Raw genomic sequence first — 26597 nt, 5'->3', positions numbered from 1 at the left:
TGATGGAACACCAGGATGACAGTGGTAACCCGCGGTTGTGTTTGGACACTGCACGCGTCTCCCGTGGGCCTCCTACTTCCTAACATTTGGTTGTTTAGTGTAGCCCCAGCGATTACACAGGCCCCAGGCCTGCTTTCTAACTCTCACATGGTTCTTATACCACTATTTTAGTATATGGTTTGGGAGGCCCCTAGGGCAGAACTGTACTTGTGCAACTTATCATATGCTAATTAAGATTCTTGTAATGTACTTTGACCTCTGACCTCATAAAGAGTGCAGAGGGATTGTGTTTGGAGAAAATACATATATATTTGATATATACTTTGTGTGGTGGACTTTAATTTGGTACTCAAGAGATTATAAATGGTAAAACAACTAGCTTAACTCGCCTACAGAAGTCTTAGCCTAATGACTGCTGGTCCTTGCTACCACTAGGATTGCTTTCTTTAAGGTTGACTTTACAACCACCATCAATAAGGGTTGATTAGACTGGTGCAAGGTGCCCACTAGAACTAGTGGACATCATATGCCAGGCTAACTTCTCACAGTACCCACAGTGAGTTTATTTGAAGTGGGGGTGGGGTTTTTGAAGAACATTTGCTGTCCCGTCCCTTTTGACACATTGTGAGAAGTTGGCCTGGTAGGGGATGTTTCCAATTCTGGAACCACCTACTACCTGACCAAACAATCCCCTTATGGTGTCTGGTTGTAAGTCAACCTTATTAGACAAGCTATCCTAGGGGTAGCATGGACTAAGCAGCCTAAAGGCTTAACTTAAGAGGTCGTGTTAAGCGAGCTGTTTTACCACATACAATCCTGTAATACCAAATGAAAGGACACCACACAAGTATATATTATAAAAATATATGTGTTTATTACTAAAAACAATCCCCAGTATTCTTTATGAATAAAGGGGCACAAGCGTTAAATCAAAAGCACTGTTTAAACATACAAAGTTGCACAATTATGGATGAGGGCAGGGGGCCACTCAAACCATATACTAAACAAGTGGTATAAGAGATGCCACTCGAGCAGTGGTTAGGCCTAGGGCCTAGGGAATCGCTGGGAGCAGTCAGGACAAGCAATGCTGAAGTCGGGAATGGCCCTCGGGATTCGGGAGATGTGCGGAAAGCGCACGCATGCACCAATGTTAACCAATGGTGCGTAAAAGTCAAATAGTTAAAGTTTAAGGACACTTCCGCTGAACCTAGAGGAACAAAACTTAACACACAGACCCTAGAGGTGTGCACCAGTGTGGGAACACCGGCGGAGCAAAGTTACCTCACCCACAGGAAGTGGGTGCACAGGGTCGAAGTGGCGTCGGGTTTTGACACGCAGGCTCTTGGTGCTTGAAGCTGAAAGGGCTGCAGGCAGGGTGAAGACGAAGTGTCCGGTGGAGTCCAAGGGTGGACTCAAGTTGTAGAGTACCTGAAAGCAGAGGGGACAGAGTCTGGGTCACTCAGCAGTGACCAGGGTGGAACCAGGACGGAACCAGGCAATGTCGGGCGCAATCAGGTGGTCGTCGAGGCGCTTCTCTTCGCTGTCACGTGGGCTCTGGGGCATCTGCGACGTCCAGGAGCAGGTCACGATCTGTCCCACGCAGGCTCTCACCGTCGGAGCAGTCGGCTTCCGGTTTGGAGCAAACAAGCCTTGGTAAGAGCAATCCACGCGGGATTGGAAGATGGCGTCTCACTCGGACCAGGAAGGTCAGAGTCGGGGCTCCCTTTCAGGGGAGCTGGTGTGGATCTGGAGCAACCAGAATCACGAGTCTTCTTTTGTAGTTCGTCGGCACAGGGACCACAAGCCAGCTGGCAAGTGACCGGGCCAACGCGTTGAGCCAAATCGTGCCAAAGGGCCCCACGCAGCACTCGTCGAGTGTGGAGGGCTGAACTTCGGCTCAGGAGTAGCTCAGGGTGGGGGCTTCTCAAACCCCGGTGTACAGCTTCGAGGGTCACTCGTGGGCTGCACGGTCAGCGTCTCGTGGTCACTTCAAGATGGCGTGCCCCACGCTTCCGGTCGCCTCCACGGGTCTCAGCTTTGCAGGGACTGTGGATCGGGCTGTTAGAAGCTGGGCAGGCTTGATCTCGTCGATCTCAGTCGCTCGAGTTCCGGCGGGAACTGCAACTAAGTAGACGTCGAGGGCTGGATGGTGCCTGCTGCTGCAGGGTGGTCACTCCTTGACCACAAGGGAGATTCTTCGGGCTTCCACGTTGAGATGGAGGGCGAAGGGTCCAGAATATCGTTTCAAATGTTTCTTCCAGGAAATCTGATGTGCATTGGCACTGCTCCCACTCTTATTCGAATCTGGTGGGCGTGATTACCTGCTAGGTCCCCTCCTATGGGTGGGACCCAGGAAGTGGGTGGATACACCCCCTTCCTTTGATCCAGGCCGCCCTGGCACGAGGGCTGGAGTGCCCCAGAACCGGTTTGGCCGGATTATGCAAGGGGCAGCCTTGTGCGCCCCAGGCAGTGTCTGGTTTCTTTCAAACCTCCCTGCTACAATACACTATCTCCTGTCTGGAGGGCGGTGACACCCTCCTGTGACAGGAAACCCTTTGTCCAGGACCCCCTTGACTGGGTTTCGGTCAGCTCCAGGGGTCCAGACATTTGTCTGTGGCAGAGGCATCCATTTTGTGGATCTTAAGGCCTTTGGAGAAATCAACCGCATTAAAGTGAAGTAACATGTCTTACCCCTCTAGAGGGGTGGAATGCCATCCCCGTCGCCAGAACTGGCGAGGGGATGGTATTCCAAAGCGTATGACACCTTACACGACATGTTTTGATAAAGCCAAACCAGAGTTGCTAAATAACCGCGAGGATTATAAGGCACTTAATAGTATATGGTATGGCATTATCCTGAAACAGCTTAGGGATTTGTTCCCGACGGCTGCAGACAGGCTCAGCTCATGCTAGAGCTCCATCTCACATAAAAACCATGCACCCAGCCTCCAGGATTGGTGAGGCCTGTCTATAGGAGTGGCTCACAGGTTTACATGTGTCCAGATATAGGTTTAGACATAGGTATACTATATCTAAGCAAGGGGTGTGTACACCACCTTACCCCAGCTGAGTGATCAGCCAGTTGTGTCAATTTAAGAACCAGCCAGGGGTGGCAAAAGATATGCTGCAGCCCCTGGTAGGCCTTAGTGGCTCCTGTGCCCTGTGCACCTATAGTGCATTCTACAGGGGCTGACAAGGAGTCCATTTCCAATTGGTATGTGCCTATAGCACATGTGTCATTCATTTAGTGAGAGAACAGCAGGCTGGGGGTCTGATCAGCAGGCCCACAGCCTCAGTAGTCGAAAACCAGTGAAGCAAAAAGCAAAAATTTGGGGTGACCATAGGATAGCAGACCCTACTCTCCTACACAACCCCCCCCCAAACGCAGGGACATTAAACTAACCTTGACCAGATAAGTCTTCATGTTCTAAGTGGAAGTACCTGGAGAGACCATCTGCATTACCATGGTCAGTCCCTGGGCGGTGCTCCACTGTAAAGTCCATCCCCTGTAGGGAAATGGACCACCTGAGCAGTTTGGGATTTTCACCCTTCATCTGATTAAGCCATAAGAGGGGCTTATGGTCTGTTTGCACCAGGAAGTGAGTTCCAAACAAGTAGGACCTCAACTTCTTTAATGCCCAAACCACAGCAAAGGCCTCCCTCTCAATGGCTGACCAACGTTTTTCTCTTGGGGTTAGCCTCCTGCTAATGAAAGCAATTGGCTGGTCTTGACCATCTTGATTAAGTTGTGAGAGTACAGCTCCCACCCCCAACTCAGAAGCATCTGTCTGAACAATGAACTGTTTGGAGTAGTCAGGACTCTTTAGGATAGGTGCAGAGCACATGGCCTTCTTCAGGTCTTCAAATGCCTTCTGACAGCTAACTGTCCACTGAACCTTCTTTGGCATCTTCTTGGATGTCAAGTCATTTAATGGTGTCACTATAGACCCATAGTTTTTCACAAACTTTCTGTAATACCCAGTCAGGCCCAAGAAGGCTCTGACTTGTGTCTGGGTAACTGGAGGAGCCCAGTCCTGTATGGCCTGGATTTTGCTTTCCAGTGGCTGAACCTGGCCTCCACCTACTAGGTGGCCCAGGTATACAACCTTACTCTGCCCTATCTGGCACTTTGTGGCCTTGATAGTTAGGCCTGCCTTTTGCAGGGCCTCCAAAACTTTCTTCAGGTGGATCAGGTGATCCTCCCAGGTGGAGCTAAAGACAGCAATATCATCCAGATAAGCTGCACAAAAGTCATCCAACCCAGTAAGGACATGGTTCACCAACCTTTGAAAAGTGGCAGGTGCATTCTTCAAACCAAAGGGCATTACCACAAACTGATAATGTCCACTAGGGGTAGAGAATGCTGTTTTGGCTTTTGACTCCTCAGCTAGTCTGATTTGCCAGTAGCCAGCTGTCAGATCAAATATGCTCAGAAACTTGGCAGAAGCCAATCTGTCAATGAGCTCATCTGCTCTTGGAATGGGGTGAGCATCTGTCCTAGTGACAGCATTGAGACCCCTGTAATCCACGCAAAACCTCATTTCTCTCTTACCATCTTGGGTATGAGGTTTTGGCACCAGGACTACTGGGCTGGCCCATGGGCTCTCTGATGGCTCAATCACTCCAAGCTCCAACATCTTTTGCACCTCAGCCTTGATGCAATCCCTGACATGATCAGGTTGCCTGTAGATCTTATTCTTGACAGGCAGACTGTCACCAGTGTCCACAACATGGGTACACCAGTCAGTTTGGCTGGGTGTGAGTGAAAACATTTGCCTGTGAGCCTGCAAAACTTGTCTGCAGTCCCTCTGTTGCTGGTCAGTGAGGCTGCCTGCCAAGGCTACTCCATCAACTGAACCATCATCAGGGTTCTGGGAAAGCAGGTCTGGGAGAGGGTCACTCTCTTCCTCCTGTTCCCCATCTGTGGCCATGAGCAAGCTCATGTCCTCCCTGTCTACAAATGCTTTCAAGCGATTCACATGGATTACCCTGTGAGGGCTCCTGGGTGTTCCAAAGTCTACCAAGTAGGTGACTTCCCCTTTCTTCTCAATAATAGGATAGGGTCCACTCCATTTGTCTTGAAGTGCTGCTGGAGCCACTGGCTCCAGTACCCATACCTTCTGTCCTGGTTGGAACTCTACCAGTACAGCCTTTTGGTCATGCCAAGCCTTCTGCAATTCTTGGCTGGCCTCCAGGTTTTTGGATGCTCTTTCCATGTACTCAGCCATCCTGGAGCGGAGACCAAGTACATAGTCCACTATGTCTAGTTTGGGCTTTTTGAGAGGTAACTCCCATCCTTCCTTCACCAAACACAATGGACCTCTCACAGGGTGGCCAAACAAAAGTTCAAAAGGGCTGTAGCCAACCCCCTTCTGTGGGACCTCTCTGTAAGCAAAGAGCAGGCAGGGTAAAAGAATGTCCCATTTCCGCCTGAGCTTCTCTGGTAATCCTTTTATCATGCCTTTAAGGGTCTTGTTAAATCTCTCCACAAGCCCATTGCATTGTGGATGATATGGGGTGGTAAACTTATAGTTTACTCCACATTCCTTCCACATTGCTTTTAGATAGCTGGACATAAAATTTGTCCCTCTATCTGATAGTACCTCCTTAGGAAAGCCCACTCTTGAGAAAACTGCAATGAGGGCTTTTGCCACCACAGGTGCTGTGGTGGTCCTTAGGGGAATAGCCTCTGGGTACCTGGTGGCATGATCCACTACCACCAGTATGAATCTGTTCCCAGATGCTGTTTGGGGGTCCATTGGACCCACAATATCAATTCCAACTCTCTCAAAGGGGACCCCCACCACAGGTAGTGGTATTAGGGGGGCCTTTGTTGTGCCACCTGACTTACCACTGGCTTGGCAAGTGACACAGGAGCGACAAAACTCCTTGACATCCTCTGACATGTGAGGCCAGTGAAAGTGTGGAACAAGCCTGTCCCACGTCTTGTTCTGGCCTAAGTGTCCTGCAAGGGGAATATCATGGGCCAAGGTAAGGAGGAATCCCCTAAACTGCAGAGGTATCACCAACCTCCTGGTCATGCCAGGCTTGGGGGCTCTAGCCTCTGAGTAAAGGAGTCCCTCATCCCAATACACAGTATGGGTACCTTGGGCATCCCCAGCAGCCTCAGCAGCAGCCTGCTGTCTGAGGGGTTCAAGGGAAGGGCAATCTAATTGAGCCTGCCTCAGGTCTGCCCTTGAGGGTCCCCCTGTCCCCAGAAACTCAACCTGGTCAGGTTCAAGCTCCTCAGAGACAGTCTCCTCTTGGACTGCAGAATCAGTTTCCTCTGAAACCTGATCCTCAACCTGGGGCAAGGTGGAAGGCGAAGCCTTTCCTCTCTTGCTCCTTCTCTTGGGTTGTGGCTGGTCTATTGTCTCAAGATCCACCACTGGTTCAGGAAGGCACTTCTTAGCCTGAGCTCTTGTCATGGCAAGGACATGCTCTGAAATCCCTAGCATTTCTGCATGAGTCCTGTACTCCACTTCTGACCATGCTGAGCTTTCAAGGTCATTGCCTAACAGACAGTCTACTGGTAGGTCTGCACTCACCACAACTTTCTTTAGGCCATCAACCCCTCCCCAGGAGAAGTTCACAACTGCCACACTATGGGAGGTAGTGGAGTTGCTTGCATTGGTTACTAGGTAGCTCTCTCCTAGTACAATCTGTCCAGGGTCCACAAAGCCAGGGGTCACCATGGTGACACTAGCACATGTGTCCCTGTAAGCTTGAGCCAGTTTCTCATTTATTAAGGGAGTCTGCCTGTATTTGCCCAGGTTAGTGGGGCTTACTGCAGTGGGCAACTCAATGTCCACATCATACAGGAGAACTGCCTGTGTAGGGACTCTGACTAGGCCAGATCCTACTTCAATACCCAGGGTCAACCCAGCTACACCCTTGGACTGTGTTCCACCACTGCTTACTGTACTTGGGGTTGCAGTTGCTTTAGGAGCTGTAGTGGTGGGAACTGGATTTGCCTTGGTGCACTCACTGCCCCAGTGTGAAACTGATTTGCAGGTATTACACCAAGGTGTCTTTGGACCTTTGTTCTTCTTCTTCTTGTTACCATTTTGGGAACCACCCTCCTTACTATTAGTTTGGGGGCCTGAAGACTTCTGGTCTTTTTCTTTATCTTTCTGATTACCACCCTTCTGGTCTGTTTTCTTCTGGTCACCACCTTGGTTCTGGGGTTTCTGCTTAATCCTTGTTCTGACCCATTTGTCTGCCTTCTTTCCCAATTCTTGGGGAGAGGTCAGATCAGAGTCAATAAGGTATTGATGCAACAGCTGGTTTGTACAGTTATTAAGGATCTGTTCTCTCATCATAAGATTGTACAATCCTGTATAGTCTGAAACTTTACTTCCCTGTAACCAACCCTCCAAAGCCTTAGTGGCACACTCCACAAAATCAGTCCAGTCTTGAGTCTGTGCTTTCTGGGTGTCTCTGAACAACAACCTGTATTGCTCAGTGGTTAGGCCATACCCTTCAATGAGAGCACTCTTCAAAACAGAGTAGTTTTTGGCATCCTCAGGTCTAACTGTGAGGAGCCTGTCCCTCCCTTTCTCAGAAAAGGAGTACCACAAAATTGCAGCCCACTGATTCTCAGGAACCTGCTGTACCATGCAGGCTCTCTCAAGAGCAGTCATCCATTTGTGGATGTCATCCCCTTCTTTAAAGGGGGGCACAATTTTGGTCAGGTTTCTATTATCATAGGCCCTGTCTTTTTCTCTTGGAAAATTGCTGCCACCAGTGACATCTAAGCCACTTAATTTCTGCTCTCTTGCCAAGGCAAGTTTAGCTTGAGCTAAGGTAAGCTTAGCTTGACTCAGGGCTACCTCCTCTCTCTCTATCTGGAGTCTGACAGCCCTCATTCTAGCCCTATGCTCAGCTTTCTGAGAAGCACTCATGCCTCTCTCTGATTCTCTGGAGGCACTAGAAAGATGAGAGTCCCCTGAGGGAGATCTCACTCTTCTGTTGCCTGGGAGAATCACATGTTGGGTTCTGGGGAGGTGCTGGCCCTCTCCATTCCCCAGTAGGTCCAAGTTGGCCTGGCTAAGCCTACCAACTGGAACCTGGCTACCCTGATCCTGTACTTCTAAGTCCCCAGCATCTGAGTCCTCATCCAAGTCATCATCATCCTCCTCTTCAGGGGGATCAACTACAGGGGGGTTCTCTCCATTTCCTGTGTCTAGGGAAGCTGTTTTAGCCTTCTCTAAGTCATCCTGTTCTAGGATTTCTACCAGGGTTAGGCAGGTGGGGCTTCTGCCCCTTTTTAACCCTCTTGCTTTGCACAAGGCAATCAAGTCTCTGCGGGTTAGTTTGTCATATCCAAAAGTTGCCTGGGTAGGGTCAACTGTCACAGGACTAGACCCTGAGGCCTTTCCTGTGTCAGACATGGTTACTAGTGAGGTGTAAGTGGTGCACTTACCTACACTAAGTGTTTTCCTACTGGACCTTGCTAGTGAGTTGTAGTCAGGGGTGTGCTACTCCCTTCAACCTACAACTACTAAGTTCAGTAGAACTTAATATGCTAAGCTTTTGATTTTATATGTACCTAGAGGTACTTGATGTGATCTTTCAATTTGATATAAAGATTGCAATGGTAAAACAACAGCAAGCTCAAATCCCACCGCTGCCACCAATGTGAGAAGTTGGCCTGGTAGGGGATGTTTCCAATTCTGGAACCACCTACTACCTGACCAAACAATCCCCTTATGGTGTCTGGTTGTAAGTCAACCTTATTAGACAAGCTATCCTAGGGGTAGCATGGACTAAGCAGCCTAAAGGCTTAACTTAAGAGGTCGTGTTAAGCGAGCTGTTTTACCACATACAATCCTGTAATACCAAATGAAAGGACACCACACAAGTATATATTATAAAAATATATGTGTTTATTACTAAAAACAATCCCCAGTATTCTTTATGAATAAAGGGGCACAAGCGTTAAATCAAAAGCACTGTTTAAACATACAAAGTTGCACAATTATGGATGAGGGCAGGGGGCCACTCAAACCATATACTAAACAAGTGGTATAAGAGATGCCACTCGAGCAGTGGTTAGGCCTAGGGCCTAGGGAATCGCTGGGAGCAGTCAGGATAAGCAATGCTGAAGTCGGGAATGGCCCTCGGGATTCGGGAGATGTGCGGAAAGCGCACGCATGCACCAATGTTAACCAATGGTGCGTAAAAGTCAAATAGTTAAAGTTTAAGGACACTTCCGCTGAACCTAGAGGAACAAAACTTAACACACAGACCCTAGAGGTGTGCACCAGTGTGGGAACACCGGCGGAGCAAAGTTACCTCACCCACAGGAAGTGGGTGCACAGGGTCGAAGTGGCGTCGGGTTTTGACACGCAGGCTCTTGGTGCTTGAAGCTGAAAGGGCTGCAGGCAGGGTGAAGACGAAGTGTCCGGTGGAGTCCAAGGGTGGACTCAAGTTGTAGAGTACCTGAAAGCAGAGGGGACAGAGTCTGGGTCACTCAGCAGTGACCAGGGTGGAACCAGGACGGAACCAGGCAATGTCGGGCGCAATCAGGTGGTCGTCGAGGCGCTTCTCTTCGCTGTCACGTGGGCTCTGGGGCATCTGCGACGTCCAGGAGCAGGTCACGATCTGTCCCACGCAGGCTCTCACCGTCGGAGCAGTCGGCTTCCGGTTTGGAGCAAACAAGCCTTGGTAAGAGCAATCCACGCGGGATTGGAAGATGGCGTCTCACTCGGACCAGGAAGGTCAGAGTCGGGGCTCCCTTTCAGGGGAGCTGGTGTGGATCTGGAGCAACCAGAATCACGAGTCTTCTTTTGTAGTTCGTCGGCACAGGGACCACAAGCCAGCTGGCAAGTGACCGGGCCAACGCGTTGAGCCAAATCGTGCCAAAGGGCCCCACGCAGCACTCGTCGAGTGTGGAGGGCTGAACTTCGGCTCAGGAGTAGCTCAGGGTGGGGGCTTCTCAAACCCCGGTGTACAGCTTCGAGGGTCACTCGTGGGCTGCACGGTCAGCGTCTCGTGGTCACTTCAAGATGGCGTGCCCCACGCTTCCGGTCGCCTCCACGGGTCTCAGCTTTGCAGGGACTGTGGATCGGGCTGTTAGAAGCTGGGCAGGCTTGATCTCGTCGATCTCAGTCGCTCGAGTTCCGGCGGGAACTGCAACTAAGTAGACGTCGAGGGCTGGATGGTGCCTGCTGCTGCAGGGTGGTCACTCCTTGACCACAAGGGAGATTCTTCGGGCTTCCACGTTGAGATGGAGGGCGAAGGGTCCAGAATATCGTTTCAAATGTTTCTTCCAGGAAATCTGATGTGCATTGGCACTGCTCCCACTCTTATTCGAATCTGGTGGGCGTGATTACCTGCTAGGTCCCCTCCTATGGGTGGGACCCAGGAAGTGGGTGGATACACCCCCTTCCTTTGATCCAGGCCGCCCTGGCACGAGGGCTGGAGTGCCCCAGAACCGGTTTGGCCGGATTATGCAAGGGGCAGCCTTGTGCGCCCCAGGCAGTGTCTGGTTTCTTTCAAACCTCCCTGCTACAATACACTATCTCCTGTCTGGAGGGCGGTGACACCCTCCTGTGACAGGAAACCCTTTGTCCAGGACCCCCTTGACTGGGTTTCGGTCAGCTCCAGGGGTCCAGACATTTGTCTGTGGCAGAGGCATCCATTTTGTGGATCTTAAGGCCTTTGGAGAAATCAACCGCATTAAAGTGAAGTAACATGTCTTACCCCTCTAGAGGGGTGGAATGCCATCCCCGTCGCCAGAACTGGCGAGGGGATGGTATTCCAAAGCGTATGACACCTTACACGACATGTTTTGATAAAGCCAAACCAGAGTTGCTAAATAACCGCGAGGATTATAAGGCACTTAATAGTATATGGTATGGCATTATCCTGAAACAGCTTAGGGATTTGTTCCCGACGGCTGCAGACAGGCTCAGCTCATGCTAGAGCTCCATCTCACATAAAAACCATGCACCCAGCCTCCAGGATTGGTGAGGCCTGTCTATAGGAGTGGCTCACAGGTTTACATGTGTCCAGATATAGGTTTAGACATAGGTATACTATATCTAAGCAAGGGGTGTGTACACCACCTTACCCCAGCTGAGTGATCAGCCAGTTGTGTCAATTTAAGAACCAGCCAGGGGTGGCAAAAGATATGCTGCAGCCCCTGGTAGGCCTTAGTGGCTCCTGTGCCCTGTGCACCTATAGTGCATTCTACAGGGGCTGACAAGGAGTCCATTTCCAATTGGTATGTGCCTATAGCACATGTGTCATTCATTTAGTGAGAGAACAGCAGGCTGGGGGTCTGATCAGCAGGCCCACAGCCTCAGTAGTCGAAAACCAGTGAAGCAAAAAGCAAAAATTTGGGGTGACCATAGGATAGCAGACCCTACTCTCCTACACACATACTCCCAGTTAGGATATAAACGACAAAACATGTTAGTGATGGCCCATTGGAGAGCAGCTTACTGCCGCTAATTATTTCCAGGTAAAATAAAGCACTGTTATCAGTATCATGTTTTTTTGGGCCAGAGCCTGGCGCCCCATCTGGGATAACACGAGGCCCCCCTAATGGGGCACACCGCCAGTTTGAACACCTCCACCCTAGACATACATTTTTAGCATTCATTGTTCCTAAATAAAAAAATCACAGAAGAGCTGACAGAATGTGAGTGAATGAATCAAACCATATTTATTTCGGAATTAATTAATATTCCATGAAATTGATACAAAAATAGTGCAGAAGAAAACATTAATGACTAAAATGTATTTTAACATCAACTAATCAATTTACAAACAGCGGTAGGGAACAAGGAACTGGTGTGTCAAAAGGATTACACACATCCAGGTCTGAAAATGATTATACGTTTGATTAAACATTTAAAGATACACAAACAGACTAACTAAAATAATTCAATCCAACGATCGCTAAATGAAACCTGCGGAGAAATGTTACCAGCAGCATCCTCCAATCTATGGGTGATGGGAATTCTTAGGCTAATTCAGTCACTTTTTGACCTAAAACTCTCTAGTTTCACTTTGTTTCATACTTTTGGCTAACTACCACAGAATGTCCAGATCATCTGAGGGAAGTTACACTCACACTAGCTTTCTTAAAAAATGTTGTTTTCATTTTAAGGGCCCTAATACAGTGAAAATGATCTAAACACATAACTGTTGGCAAATTTCTGCTCTGTTATAATTGTATCTGTCGCCTCGATGTCAGCTACTAGGTGTTTCAGAAATTGACGACCTCCTTATTCTGTACACTGCAATGAAGGCTAGGGACAGATGTCTTGTTTATCAACCAAACTATCTCTTAAATTAGTTGTAGCATCCCCAGTGCCCTCCGCCTAGCTTGAGAAGCCAGTTCTCTATGAACACCCACCATGTCATACAGGACAGGCAGCCACGTTGACAGGAAGTCGTATTTCTTTACTTGAATGTCATTGGTTCACAAAGCCTTCCACACTAAACATGCCATGGTGGACGGAACTCTGGCTCCATGTATGGGCTATGCTCTTTCTAGCATTTAACACCAACTAAATGTTTTATTTCCAAGTTCTGAAAGTGACCTCGTCCTAGGCTTCCAGACCTTGACCTAGTGTGCTAGGCTGTATATCAAACCAGCTTTATACGCATATCGGCTGGCATCTGTTTTAAAGAGAACCAGGGGCAGAAAACGGTTTACCCATTAAAAAAACCAAATATAATCATTTTAATTTCACAATTATTGGTGGCAAATGTTTTGGCTCTCTAAAATTACCAAATGACTCAGCCTCACTCTAGTAATTGTATTCAACTGCATTAATTTATAAATATGGTCCCCTGACTTCAGAAGTATTGGTGTGAAAATGCACACGAAATTAGGACATTTTAACACAATTCCATACACATATTTGAGCCGAATAAACAGTGAGATGTCAGTGATCCATGTTCTAATCATCTACACTCATGACAACAAGATTATCAAAATGATTCCGTGAACTTTCTCCTTGGAATCTCAGCAGATCTTGTCAATAACAAAGACATACTTCCGTATGGACTACTTACCTACCCATATCTTGGCCCAGTCTAGCAGGGCTTTTAGTTCCATTCTACTCAATTAACATTTAAAGATAAGCTCCCATAAAACTATGGAATTATTATCCCCCAGAGCAACCCACAGAATTTTCTATACAACAGAAGCTCAAGCAGGTCCGACTCAGAAACACCAGTGGAGGGCGCCATGGATTGCTTTTGCTAGACTTTTAGCACTGTATGTTCTCACAAGGGCCTTGAAAAACAGCCTTACATACTATGAAAAAAGTTTAAAATGCCCTGTTAGTCTGGGACATGGGTAGACCAACATTCTAGATATGAAACTCAATCCTTAAATAACCTTAGCTTTATAACTGTTTGACCCTTCCAAAGTGCTCATAGCTTTCTGAGAAACTCTTTGTACTTGGCTCCTTCATTCCACATCCATCACAGATACCGTTGGTCTAGCTGTATCACGATCTAACACCCAGTATATAAAGCTGCACTAAATAACAACCTTGAAAAAGTATTTTTTGAATATGACAAATGTATGTTTACATCCCTCTTGTAGCAAAATACATTCAAGTACTGAACGTTTTGTGGCATTTATATGGATTATTAACAAGGGGAGTGCCGGCGACAGACATATTGTTATCGTTCCTAAAAAATGATGCATTGGTTGGGTAACAATGTATGAATTAAAAGTAGTGTAGTACAGATCTCTGTATTACCAGTAGCACTTCTCTTTCCAGCAACACAGGAGAGCTAGTACCATCCCAACCAAAGGAACCTTGTCAGTCCAGGGAACACTGAAGGTGGAGCCATACTGACAGTAGACACGCTGTCAAGTTGGACCCCCTTCAACTGCCATCTGTGCCAGACCCGCCCTAATTATTGGTCTTAGGCTCACGGTGCCTCGGTATTCAAGCTAGCCTGGCTGATGAGGAGTGATACCTCAAATCTGATCTTAGGATGCTTGTTTCTAGTCCAGGGAGGACCTGCCTTGGCAGCTAGGGCTGGATTGTTTGAATGAGGAGCAGGTTCATTTGCATATGGCTGGCTCTAAATTGGGGTGGCATGGTGAGCAAAAGAACAGTAGATTGAACCCAGATCTCTTGATTGGGGGTGAATGTTTGATTTGTTCCTCATTCTGTCCATCATATGTGTTTCTTTTGCTTTCTTGCCCTAGGTGCGCCGGGTATGCCCAGACTTGGGTCCCGGGCTCCCTGTGCCACTGTTTCAAGCTAGCCTGGTTGATTTTGGGTGATACCCTAAAACTGGTCCTAGGATGTTTGTTTCTAGTCAAGGGATGACCGACCTTGCTTGGCAGTTCGATATGGACTGTTCCCATAAGGAGCAAGGTCAAGACTGATTTGCCTATGGCTGGCTCTAAATTGGGGTGGCATGTTGAGCAAACGAACAATGGATTAAACCCAGATCTCTTGACTGGGGGTCAATGTTTGATTTGTTCCTCATTCCATCCAGCATTTGTGTGTCTTTTGCTTTCTCGCCCTAGGTGCGCCGGGTATGCCTAGATTTGGGTCCCGGGCTCACTGTGCCACTGTTTCAAGCTAGCCTGGCTGATGGCGGGTGATACCACAAAACTGGTTCTAGGATGTTTGTTTCTAGTCCAGGGAGGACCGACCTTGCTTGGCAGTTCGAGATGGTCTGTTCCCATGAGGAGCAGGGTCAAGACTACTTTGCATATGGCTGGGTCTAATCTTCGATAGCATGGTGAGCTAAAGATCGATGGATTGAACCCAGATCTCTTGACGGGGGTGAATGTTTGTTTTGTTCCTCATTCCGTCCATCATTTGTGTGTCTTTTGCTTTCTTGCCCTAAGTGCTCCTGGTATGGCCAGACAGGAGTCCCGGGCTCACTGTGCCACTGAATTGAACCTGACCTGGCTGATAAGTGGGATATGCCAAAACCGTTCTCAGGATGCTCGTTTCTGGTCCAGGGAGGACCTGGTTTGGCAGTTGAGGCTGGACTGTTCCCAATGAGGAGCAGGGTCAAGACGGATTTGCATATGGCTGGTTCTAAACTGGGATGGCATGATGAGCAAAAGAACGATGGATTTAAATCAGATCTCCTGACTGTGGATGCATGTTTGATTTGTTCTGCATTCCCTCCATCATTTGTGGTTTGTCTGTAGACTCCCTGCAGGCAGCACAAAGTATCTTGATAGTGTAGGGGAGCAATCTCATTCCTTACAATCAGCAGTCAAATACTATAAATCCAATTTTTTTTTGTTTTATTACATAACCAAAAACATACAATTTTGTTACCATGTAAAATCTAGTAATTATTATGTACATTCTATAGTGTCATGATTAGTTCCAACTATATAATAGTATAGTGCAATCAATCTTTTTTTGTATTTCCTTTGTAGAACAATCATTTCAAAATGCATCTCCATCACCCATCTAAAACTGTCATCCACGAATGTAAAATGGTGATTTTGTTCACTTTGTGCTCAGCCTTGCTATCAAACATTGGGAGGCTCTGTGACTTTTGTTAATGATCCGTCACTTTTCTGCAGAGAAGCCCTGTGCTCAGCCCGGCAATCACACAGCATGTGGGTCGGAGACTTTGTTAATAATTCATCTGGCTATCACACAGCTGCAGCAGCTCTGTGACCTTCATTATTGATCCTGCACTCTTCTGAAGTGTGCTCAGCCTGGCTATCACACAGCTGCAGCTCTGCGACCTTCATTATTGATCCTGCACTCTACTGAAGTGTGCTCGGCCTGGCTATCACACTGCTGCAGCTCCGTGACTTTCATTATTGATCCTGCACTCTTCTGAAGTGTGCCCGGCCTGGCTATCACACTGCTGCAGCTCTGAGACCTCCATTATTGATCCTGCACTCTTCTGAAGTGAAGTACTCGGCCTGGCTATCAAACAGCTGCAGCTCCGTGACCTTCCTTATTGATCCTGCACTCTTCTGAAGTGTGCTTGGCCTGGCTATCACACAGCTGCAGCTCTGCAACCTTCATTATTTTTTTTTATTTTTTTTTGCAAAACCTTTATTGATCTTTTACAAAAGTACATCATTATTGGCCTACAACCCTGCGGCCGGCCTCAAAACCACTATAACACCGACATATACTTTTCTATTTGAATGCTTTCATTGGTCGCACACGCCATCTATGACGTCGCCTCATATATAACAATATTGCACTAGTGGTCTTACGTTTTGCACTTTTTTTCTTTTTTTTTCAACAGGAATTAAAGAAATTAACCAGAAACTGAAACTTAGAGACCTAATCATAATACGTATTGTATTCTATACTTCTTTGACTTACAATCCTTATGGATTCAGAAATGGCAACAGTTTTGTGTTACAGCGGAACATATCAGGCATCTATCGACTCACGAATAGATATTAATTAGATAATCAGGCCTTACGACCCCCCCCGTCTTTATCATCCAATGTGAGCAGATAATCTGTTAGATAGCACCAAAAGTCTTTAGATCTGGATATCGCTGGCAACTCTTCCTCATACGTCATAAGCTTATCCCTGCAGCTGGACATATCTTGCAACCATCTGGACACCTTAGGTACTTTTCTACTGTGCCAGCATTGTGCAACCTGTCGTTTGGCCAATAATAGCGAAACCGCACAGAACTTTCGTCTAGTGGATTTGAGGTGTGGAGTTAGCCCCAGTAGGCAAACCTGTATTGTGCAGTCCAGTTCAGTGCCTATCATAACGGAGAGGGTTCCGCTTACTTCCCCCCAGTATTCCTGTACTTTTATGCAGTTCCATGCTAAATGTGAAAAATCTGTGTTGTCTAGGCCGCATCTTTTGCATCTATCTTCCATTTGACCACCAAATTTGCACATCCGTGCGGGTGTATAATATGTTTGGTGGAGGAATTTATAGTGAATGATTCTTAGGTTGCCATTCGGGGTGAGAATCTGGGTCAGTGCACATGCTTGCGCCCATTCCTGGTCTGATAGTGGTCCTATCAATGCCCTGTCCCAACGTGCTTTGGCCCTCCCCGTGTCGTGCGGTATTTCCTCCTGCGCCTTGCAGTATAATCTGGATACCATGTGCGATGTGTCTGATGTTGTAATAACCATTTGCAGTGTGTTCAGGCTATAAGGTTCAGTAGGGAATGTAGGATACAATTCTTTCAAAGCACTTTTCAGCCTGTGATATGTGAAGATAAACATAGGTGATTTGTTCTGAATATATGTAAGGTCTGTGATTTCTAGAAATTCGCCCTCGTTGAATAGCTCTCCCATTTTGTCAATCCCCGCCCGCTGCAGCAGTGTCATACCTACTTTTGCCCCGGTTACTGATATTGCTTGACGGTGATACAGTGGCATTGCTGGTGCATATAGTGGTGTCTTATGCGCTGGTTGAGCTAGTTTTTGCCAGGCTCTAACCGTCACGTCTACCGAGTTGATGTCTCGCGCATGCAGTGGTTGTCTAGTGTGGGATATAATTGCTGTCAGTGGAATTGGTGCTGCGTCATCACTTTCGATAATGGTATGGGTGAGATACGGTATTTCGTGGTACCAATAGGCAGCATATTGCGCCTGTGCGCACAAGAAATATAGCAGAAAGTCTGGTACTCCAAAGCCTCCGCGCGCATAGGGAAGAGTAAGTGTCTGAAGGTCGATACGGGCTTGTTTGCCTGCCCATATGAGTTTCAACACTAGTGTTTTTATTCCGCGAAACACTTCGGCAGGGGGCGTAATGGGGATATTGTTAAAAAGATATAGCAGTTTAGGCAGTATGTTCATTTTGACAATCGCAATAAGATCTGCAAGTGACAATGGCAATTGGATTCACCTTTGTACCTTATCCTCCAATTTGGAAATCGCTGCCCCATAGTTTGATCTAATTACCTCCACCGGGTCTCTGTGATACATCACCCCTAAGTAGCGGATGGGTTCGCTTTGCCATTCTAACCGAAATTCCGTCGCAAACGGGGTCGTCGTGTCCGTGAGTGGGATAATCGAAGACTTAGTCCAGTTTATAGCTAGGCCCGAATGGCCCCCAAATTTGATATATTCTCTCAGTAGTTCGTTTAAATGTGTCTCTGGGTCGCGGACATATAAGAGCATGTCGTCCGCATATAGAGATATGTGAAGAGGTCTTGCATTCAAACGGAGGGCCGATGCTTTGTAGTTTTGTCTGATTATGCAAGCTAAGGGTTCGAGCGCTAGAGCGAACAGCAAGGGTGATAGTGGGCACCCTTGTCTGGTGCCTCGCTCAATTGCAAAAGCGTTAGAAATATGCCCATTGACACGTACCCTAGCACATGGATTGGTGTAGATCAGTGTCACCCATTGGATGAACCGTTTAGGAAAGCCCATCCTCTGCAGTACAGCAATCGGGTATCTCCATTCTATGGAATCAAAAGCCTTGGCGGCGTCGAGTAAAACCGCTGCCGCTTTTGTAGTGGGTTGTAAATAGTGTGATAACGCAAATAGTAATCGAGTGTTGTGTGACGTTGACCGTGTGGGGATGAATTCTGCCTGGTCCGCTAAAACTAATTTCGTCATCAATGGCGTTAGGCGAACTGCTAGTAGTTTCGCTAGAATTTTGGAGTCAGTATTTATGAGTGATAGCGGTCTATAGGCGTGGCATTTTTTCGGGTCTTTGGAGGGTTTGAGGAGAGCTATTATTACAGCCTCTTGAAGCGTGGGAAGTAGTTCTTTCTGGTCGAACGCTGCTCCAAACATGCCCACTATGTGTGGAGCAAGAAGATCTACATACTGCTTGTAGAATTCATTGGTGTAGCCATCTGGACCAGGCGCTTTACCGTTGGGAAGGGTCTTAATTACATCAGTGACTTCTTCCACTGAGATTGGCATCGCTAAATACTCCCTATGTCCGTCCGATAGCCACCCTATTGCTACATCATCTAGATATTGGAGAATTTCGTCCCCTGGTGCAGTCGGTTGCGATTTGTATAGTGAGGAATATGTGTCTACAAAGCTATGCAATATGCCCTCAGCCTGTGTGTGTATTTTGCCATCATCCGATTGGATCCGTAGCACAGCCGAGTGACTCTTGCCTTCACATATTTTATGTGCTAGCATCCTGCTGGCCTACCCCCCTCTCCAAATGTTCTTGCGGTGTGTTTTCGGTCTAGATATTTAATTTCATCTTCGATGAATGTCTGATGCTCTGAATGTATCTGTCGCAGCTCAGCTAGCAAGACGGTATCCTGTGTAGCTTCAAACTCTGTCTCAAGCTCTCTCATGCGTTTTTCACGTCGTTTTATCTGGTGTCGGATGTCTTTTAGTATGCCAATGGTAGTTGTAATACAGACCCCCCTTATAGTGGCTTTGAAAGTCTCCCAGAGAAGCACTGGGTCATCCACCACCGGTTCGTTTATGTGAAAATATTCTTTGATCGCTTTTTTTATAGTATCATCATAGACATTATCAGTAAGTGAGACCCTGAGCTGATGGTGAGCAGAGACCTGGGGGTGACGGAGGAGAGCGCGCTGGGGTGGAGGGGGCGCTACGTGGCCCTGTGTTGAGCGAGGCGCAACGGGGTGGAAGGACCTGGAGGTGGTGGGGGGCAATGAGTAGAAGGGTGAGAGCCTGAGCTGATGGTGAGTGAGCGGGGGACCTGGGGGTGATGGAGGAAAGCGCGCAGGGGTGGAGGGGAGAGGGGCGCTACATGTCCATACTGCTGAGCACGGCACTATAGGGGTGGAAGGACCTGGGGGCGATGGAGGGGTGAGGGTGTGAGAGGTTGAGCTGACAGTAATGGTTATTTGAGGGGTTACCCACTGGGCTGACTGAGGGCCCGGGATGAGGGAGGGGGGTCCCCTTGAGACATTGGGAGCACTGTTTACAATGAGAATTGGAGTCGTTTGGGTGTGGGCAGGGGGTTGCGTAGCTCCTAGTGTGCGCTCGTGCCATAGTCACAAAAGTGTCAGAGAATGGAACAAGGTTCTGGAGAAATGTTTTTATAATTAACACATGTATAGCGCCCATTGCTTAATTTGTGAATACGCCCCCAGCCCAAAGGGTTGCTCAGAAGCCCTCAGCCGACGCGGGCCTGTCTGCTGCTTGTGAATAGCACTTGTGCAGCTCACCTTCTGCCCTGATTCCTCACCTTGACAAACATCCTCGACCAGCACTCTTTCCACCTTCCGCAGGGATTCGCTGTCTCATGCAAATACTTTTCAAGACTTGTTTTTGTCGCTTACCAAGTAATCCGCACAAACCTGTAATTACAGCGCAGTTACCTGGCGCTCGTTTACCGGGGAGTCCCCAGGGCTGGCTGCGATGAAAACACAGGCCCGGGCTATTTATTGCCGGAGTAAATGAGAAATATATCATTTACCGCGCTCCCAAGTGCCCCGACGTACCTTGGGGACCGGATCACTGACAGCTAAACAGAAAGCAGCTCAGTATCCGGGCTGTGACTGAGAGGGCGGGGGCTGCCCGCGCATGCGCGCTATTTGTAATGAAAAGGGAGCCCCGGTGCCAAAGCGAAGTGCGGCAGCTGAAGTCCTGGGTCCCAGGAGGGGGCCCGGGTGAAGACCAGTGGATAGCACTGCGGGGCTCCCATGCCTAAGGGGAGAGCCCCGCGTCGTGCTGGCAGAGGAGCTGGAGTGCCCTGCGGAGCTCCCATGAACAAAGGAAGCCCCGTGTGTGCCAGGTGATGCAGAGACAAGAGCCCCGTGAGGTAAGGGGGGAGAGGGGGGGAGGGTGTGTGTGTGCATGCGCGCAAGTGTGTCTGTGTGTTATCCACTTGCTACCAATGTGGGACAGGAGATGTGCACGGCATTTGGGTGAACGTGCGCGCTCACATGGGGGATTCTCCTGCACGTGCCCATCCCCTATCTCACATTGCGGCACCAGGGGGTGGGGTGGGGGGTTGTGGTGTGTGTCTCTATGTGTGCGTGCGTGTATGTGCGCTCGTGTGGGTGTCTCTCTGTGTGTGCGCTCGTGAGTGTGTGTGCGCATGCGTGTGCGAAAGCAGGGGGGGTGACTGTGTGTGTTGGAGGCTTTCAAGGGAGACAGGAGATGGTGAACGCGCGCGCGACCTGATCCGATTCCTGAGGCTGCGCATGCCCATCTCTTGTCTCCCTTTTGGCTCCTTGTAAGCAGAGCCGACAGCTATAGGTCTCGCGCTGCGACAGGGCTTTCGCCCTGTATCGCAGGTGCGAGACCTAAAAAAGCATTTGCAATGCAATTGCGACGGAGATGATCAATATTCAGCACATAGTTAGTCCATGGTACCTACTGAAGATATACAGGCATACTTCCACATTCATCCATTGCCTATTTCTATATAGATGCACTGTCTAATTTTTAACATAATTGTATAACAGTTGCTACATTGTAAGGACAGACCAAAAGAGTAACATCAATGTAATTGTTGTCACATAGTTTCACAGTTAAAACGTAATCATTATTTTCATGGCTGAAGAATTTGTGTCCTCATTAGTTCTACATCAGAGCTTCAGAGGTAAATGCCACGCACTGCGAGGGTTAACCCAGAGAGCTGCAGCTCACATTCTCCTGCTTTCACTTTTGCTTTTCTACACAGTTCTCTGGCCACTGTCACAGAACAATTAATGATGCATAAAATGACAAAAACCACAGCCAGCTCAGGAGACCTCATTTTGTGCTTGTTAAATTGTTTTGAGTGTGTTGGCTTTATATGTTTTAAAATTAGCTGAAAATACCCTTGTTAGTCCAAGCATTGTTCATGGTGTTGCTTTTACAGGTAGCATGGTCAGGTGTTCTTGGATTTCTTTCGTTAAAACTCTCTCACAGAATAAAAACCAACAATGTTTCTTTACTTTTAGTCCACTTTGTGCTAGTCTCCCAATGGGTTTCGTGATATTTCATGTTTTTCCTAGCTGTAGGGAAATAAACAATAGCAGAGAATAGACACTTTCATTGATGGCAATGGTGGAGTGCTCGCTGATTTTTTTTTAGGTTTGAAGACTGACAAGAGCTTTTTTCACGTTCACGGCCATGATATGGTTTTTCTCCTGTGTGCCTTGGCTGATGAATCCTTAATATTGAAGTATCACGAAAGCTACTTCCACATTCACTGCAATGGTATGGTTTTTCTCCAGTGTGTGTTCGCTGATGTCTATGTAGGTCTGATAAGCGACAAAATCTCTTCCCTCATTCTTTGCACTGGAATGGTTTTTACCCAGTGTGTGTTTTCTGATGCCGCTTTAGGTGCGATAATTTATAAAAACTCTTCAGACATTCACTGCAATTATATGGTTTTTCCCCTGTGTGTGTTTGTTGATGATACTTTAATCCTGAGGAGGAACTAAAACTACTTCCACATTCACTGCAATGGTATGGTTTTTCCCCAGTGTGTGTTTTCTGATGCTGCTTTAGCTGCCATAAGTTATAAAAACTCTTCTGACATTCACTGCAATGATACGGTTTTTCACCTGTGTGTGTTTGGTGATGATGCATTAATACTGAAGAGGAACTAAAACTACTTCCACATTCACTGCAATGATATGGTTTTTCCTCTGTGTGTGTTCTCTGATGCTGTTTTAAGTTTGTTAATTGACTAAAGCTCTTCAGACATTCACTGCAATGATATGGTTTTACTCCAGTGTGTGTTCTCTGATGACGTTTTATGTGTGATAATCGATTAAAGCGCTTCAGGCATTCACTGCAAGGATATGGTTTTTCTCCAGTGTGTGTTCTCTGGTGCCGTTTTAGGTGTGATAATTGATTAAAGCGCTTCAGACATTCACTGCAAGGATATGGTGTTTCTCCAGTGTGTGTTCTCTGGTGCCGTTTTAGGTCTGATAATAGACTGAAGCTCTTCAGACATTCACTGCAAGGATATGGTTTTTCTCCAGTGTGTGTTCTCTGATGCCGTTTTAGGTCTGATAATAGACTGAAGCTCTTCAGACATTCACTGCAAGGATATGGTTTTTCCCCAGTTTGTGTTCGCTGATGACTCATGACTTTAGATGATTCCGTAAAACTACTTCCACATTCACTGCAATCATCTGGTTTTTCCCGTGTGTGTTTGCTGAAGCTCTTCAGACATTCATTGCATTTGTATGACTTTTCCCCTGTGTGTGTTCTCTGATGTAGTTTTAGGCTTGGTAAATATACTCTGTGTTTTATATAGCAGAACCCCCATTTCCTTTAACTTTCAGTTAACTGTGCTTTTCGCTGATTGCTGTGGAATGGCCTGAAAGAGTTTAAAATACACCTCTAGCTCTGACTGGTGGTCTGATATCACTTTAGGAAGCAGAGTACTGCAGTAACCACCTCATGATCAGAGCTGGTATTGGATATGTTTACACAAGAAGTGGTTGATCAGTGTTGCCTTCATTTTCTAGAGGTCATTTCTTCATCTTAAGGCACAGAGTTGCACAGCTGAGACTCGTAGAACCACCGAATTGCCCTTGACGGTACTTCCAAGATCTGTCAGTTTATGTTCAGGTTCGGCTGCCTCTGAGGGCTCTTATGTTTTCCTTAATACTGAAACTCAATGTTTCGGACTTTGCTTTTGCAGATTTACAGTATTATCTTCATTATTCCTAAACATTTTGTGCATTCAAGGATTGTTTTCTGTTGGATGTAAAGAGATTTAAATTACTTATATGGAAAATACCGGAATGTGCATATACAATTTTTAGTTGATTGTAAAAGCATCTCATTTATTGCTATTGTTGAAACTTATCAAGACATATTTAAGACACATTTAGCCATACAGAGATATTTGCATAAAAGTTTCTTTGAACATGCCACAAACTTATTTATTTCAGCAAAGGTGTTCATAGAGTAACTTTGCAAAAAAGGGCACTCGCATAGCACACATATACTAGCTACAGCTTTAGGTAGATGCATATGGTCAAAGTTTTGTTAAAACAAGAACAGCTCTTGGAGTAAAAGATGGATCAGGAACACTCAAGACAGCAAGGTGGGCAACAGGAAGTTGTGCCATACATCAAATCTTATTGTTCACGGAGGTGCCTGGCTCCATTCACTACTAACTCCTAACTCTTTTTTCAGGAGGATTCCCCCGGTTGTTGTCTCAAGGCCTGGTTAATGGGGGCCTTTTGTGCGCTGATTGTGTTTGGGGCCCTTGTGGCATAAAGGGGCTCTATCTGGGCCTTGTAGGCCCTGCATCATGTATCAATCCTCTCCCCATATAAAGTCCCTGCCCAATATAAAATGGCGGCGCCTCCAAGACTCTAGGAATATAGATATCGACATAGGACTTAGCATGTCCTTCTTATGTACATGAAAGAAGGACTATCATGTTCTATAGCTTCAAAGTATTTCCACGGTGGCGGCCATCTTAGAATGATGTTGTTTACTAATTCTGCTTAGATTTCCAGACTGGCTCGGTCTATCGAACTTCCAAGTGCATCCTAGGCCACTGTTCATTCTATCCCCCCTATCCCTCTAATCTGGATTCTGTCTTCCTAATTGCATAATCTAGTTTGACCTAATGTATTTCAACTTCCCCTTTTTATATTCGCAGATGAGCCCTCTCCTGAGGATTTTTTGTTTTCCACCTAGTAATCACATGCAAATAACGCTGGGAAGCCTAAAACAGAGAGTACCTTCTCTCTTGACATCTTCTGTCATTAAGCTGCTGTTTAATGGGCTGTCTTTGTAGAACGGAGTCATCCAACTTTCCTCCAGCCACCCCATGATTTGCCCCATCCCTTCCTTCCTTCCTTCCTTCCTTCCTTCCTTCCTTCCTCTCTCTGACCATACCCCCTTCTCCTCATCTCCCCTCAGCTTACCCCCACGTGAGCATTGAGTACCCCGGTCCCTCCCCTCTTTCCACTCTGAAAATTTGGTGCCCTTAGCCATGGATTACCTTTCTCTGTGTGAAGCAAGCACACAATGTTACTCTCATCTTGGTACAGTGGTAGTCTAAACGCTGAAAGATGCAATCTAAGATTGAGTGAAGGGTCATGGAGATTCTCTTCCTTGCTCGAACACCTCCAGCACCTGAGATCTCTAAGAATCATTTACAACAAACACATGCATAGCTCAAAAGTAAACTTCCTTAGGAAACTGCTAAACAATGCCAGGAATCGTCCTAAAAACTGTTTGAACTCGTTAAATTGCAATCTAACAGGAAACCCAATCTACTTTCTGGGTCTTATCTGCAGCCTAACTGCGAAGAACTTGCCGCCTTCTTCCTGGGAAAGACGAACAAAATTGAAAGTGACTTAAAGACTGCATTGGATCTCCCCCCGATGCTTTCACACGTCAGTCCCCTCTCACCTGTGTGGCCTGAGCGTCCTACACACACCCCCAAAAATATTGCTGCATGGTGTTCATTCAAATCCTTTGATGAAACAACCATACTAAAAATCCTGTAAACACTTAAACCTTCAAAGCACTTCAGCGATCCGCTTCCTTCAAATCTCTTAATTGAGATTAAAACCTCTCTTCTCCCACTCTGGACCAAAATAGTAAATGATTCATTAATTCAAGGCAGCATAACAGACTACCTCAAGTCTGGACAGATAACCGCCGTTCTGAAAAAACCCATAGCAGACCACACTGATCTACATAACTTCCGCCCTATCTCTAGCATCCCAACTCTTTCAAAGCTCCTCTAGAAATGTGCCCATACCCAGCTATGCAAACACAGAGCAATTTCAACTCTTAAATCAATACCAATCTGAATTCCTTCTGGGACGCAGCACAGAATCAGCCATGACTCACATAGCTGATGATGTGTTACACAATGCTTGATCAAATTTAATCCTGCCTTTTAAGCGTCCTTGACCCGTCATCAGCATTTGATGACTTCAAGTCAGTTGCTCAAGCCCTAGTGTTTTCCAGGCTGGACTATGGAAATGTAACCCTTTGCGGCCTTCCTAGGTCAAAGTTCCCCCCCTTAGGGCCTCCCTTAACTCAGCTGCAAGGCGTATTACTGGATCTGAATGCAATAACCACATCACACCTTATTTGAAATCACTAAACTGGCTCCCTTACGAGGCACATATACATTTTTAAATTGCCTGCATGACACACAAAGCCATACACTCCAACACCCCGAGGTACATTGCACAAAAACTGGAGCTGCCTGGTGACTCTAGAACCTCAGGAAGCACCACATGCAGAAATTCAAGAAGAAAACTTACAATCGCGCCTACTCTGGCAATTGCCCGAGAATCTGGAATTCTCTACAATCGGAAATCCGAGTTAACTCTTCACCTACATCTTTCAAAAGATACGTAAAAGTGCTTCTGATGAACACATTCTTGCTCTAGCTCACATGATACTGTTATTGCAATGGTTATTATTGTTTATTATTGCCTGCCTTACCTGTGTCTTTCACGGTGTAGGAGAGTAGGGTCTGCTATCCTATGGTCACCCCAAATTTTTGCTTTTTGCTTCACTGGTTTTCGACTACTGAGGCTGTGGGCCTGCTGATCAGACCCCCAGCCTGCTGTTCTCTCACTAAATTAATGACACATGTGCTATAGGCACATACCAATTGGAAATGGACTCCTTGTCAGCCCCTGTAGAATGCACTATAGGTGCACAGGGCACAGGAGCCACTAAGGCCTGCCAGGGGCTGCAGCATATCTTTTGCCACCCCTGGCTGGTTCTTAAATTGACACAACTGGCTGATCAC

The 26597-nt window shown here is 47.0% G+C and overlaps 1 protein-coding gene across 1 annotated transcript; it reads right to left on the bottom strand.

Annotated features, from left to right (window-relative positions):
- Nucleotides 1-21681: 21681 nt before the first annotated feature.
- Nucleotides 21682-23545, bottom strand: LOC144805562 (uncharacterized). Its single transcript, XM_078672087.1, has one exon. The coding sequence runs from the start codon at nt 22934-22936 to the stop codon at nt 22151-22153; it is 786 nt and encodes a 261-aa protein (XP_078528213.1). The 5' UTR covers nt 22937-23545; the 3' UTR covers nt 21682-22150.
- Between the last annotated feature and the right edge of the window lie 3052 nt (nt 23546-26597).

This window comes from Lissotriton helveticus (assembly GCF_964261635.1).
Source record: "Lissotriton helveticus chromosome 1_1 unlocalized genomic scaffold, aLisHel1.1 SUPER_1_unloc_14, whole genome shotgun sequence".
NCBI classification, from domain to species: domain Eukaryota; kingdom Metazoa; phylum Chordata; class Amphibia; order Caudata; family Salamandridae; genus Lissotriton; species Lissotriton helveticus.
Note: the sequence above shows the minus strand (reverse complement) of the source record. Positions and strands in the feature narration are given on the sequence as shown.